This window comes from Eimeria tenella, genomic scaffold (assembly GCF_000499545.2).
Source record: "Eimeria tenella Houghton genomic scaffold, Eth_scaff2511, whole genome shotgun sequence".
In the NCBI taxonomy this organism is placed as follows: Eukaryota; Apicomplexa; class Conoidasida; order Eucoccidiorida; family Eimeriidae; genus Eimeria; species Eimeria tenella.
The window spans coordinates 1-349 of record NW_013542377.1 but is presented as its reverse complement, the minus strand read 5'-3'; the positions used below and the strand labels follow the sequence as shown (position 1 = coordinate 349).

The window sequence follows — 349 nt, the reverse complement described above, 5'->3', positions numbered from 1 at the left end:
CCAGTTTGGCTGTGCAGCAGCAGCAGCAACAGCAGCAGCAGCAGCAGCAGGAATCTTCTCCCCTTCAAGCACTTCTGGCACACCAGCAAGCAGCTCTTCTTTCACCTTTCGAGAAGCAAACAGCAGCAGCAGCAGCAGCAACAGCAACGACGCAGTTGGGCTGCTGGCGCTGCAGCGGGGAGCAGCAGGACTCTTGCCTGCAGCAGCTACGAGCACATTCCACAGCAGCAGCAGCAACAGCAACAGCAGCAGCAACAGCAGCAGCAACAGCAGCGCGTTGTCTCCTTCACTGCAGCAGCTGTCTCTCTTTAGCTGTGGGAGGCCAGGCAAGGCGACAGCAACGGCCTGC

At 59.3% G+C, this 349-nt stretch overlaps 1 protein-coding gene across 1 annotated transcript; it reads left to right on the top strand.

Annotated features, from left to right (window-relative positions):
* Window positions 1-175: 175 nt before the first annotated feature.
* ETH_00033525 (uncharacterized protein) lies at window positions 176-312 on the top strand (the record flags this gene model as incomplete). The annotated part of the gene is made up of 1 exon (XM_013375096.1): window positions 176-312. A coding segment is annotated over one exon (137 nt), but the record flags the coding sequence as incomplete, so codon positions are not given.
* Between the last annotated feature and the right edge of the window lie 37 nt (window positions 313-349).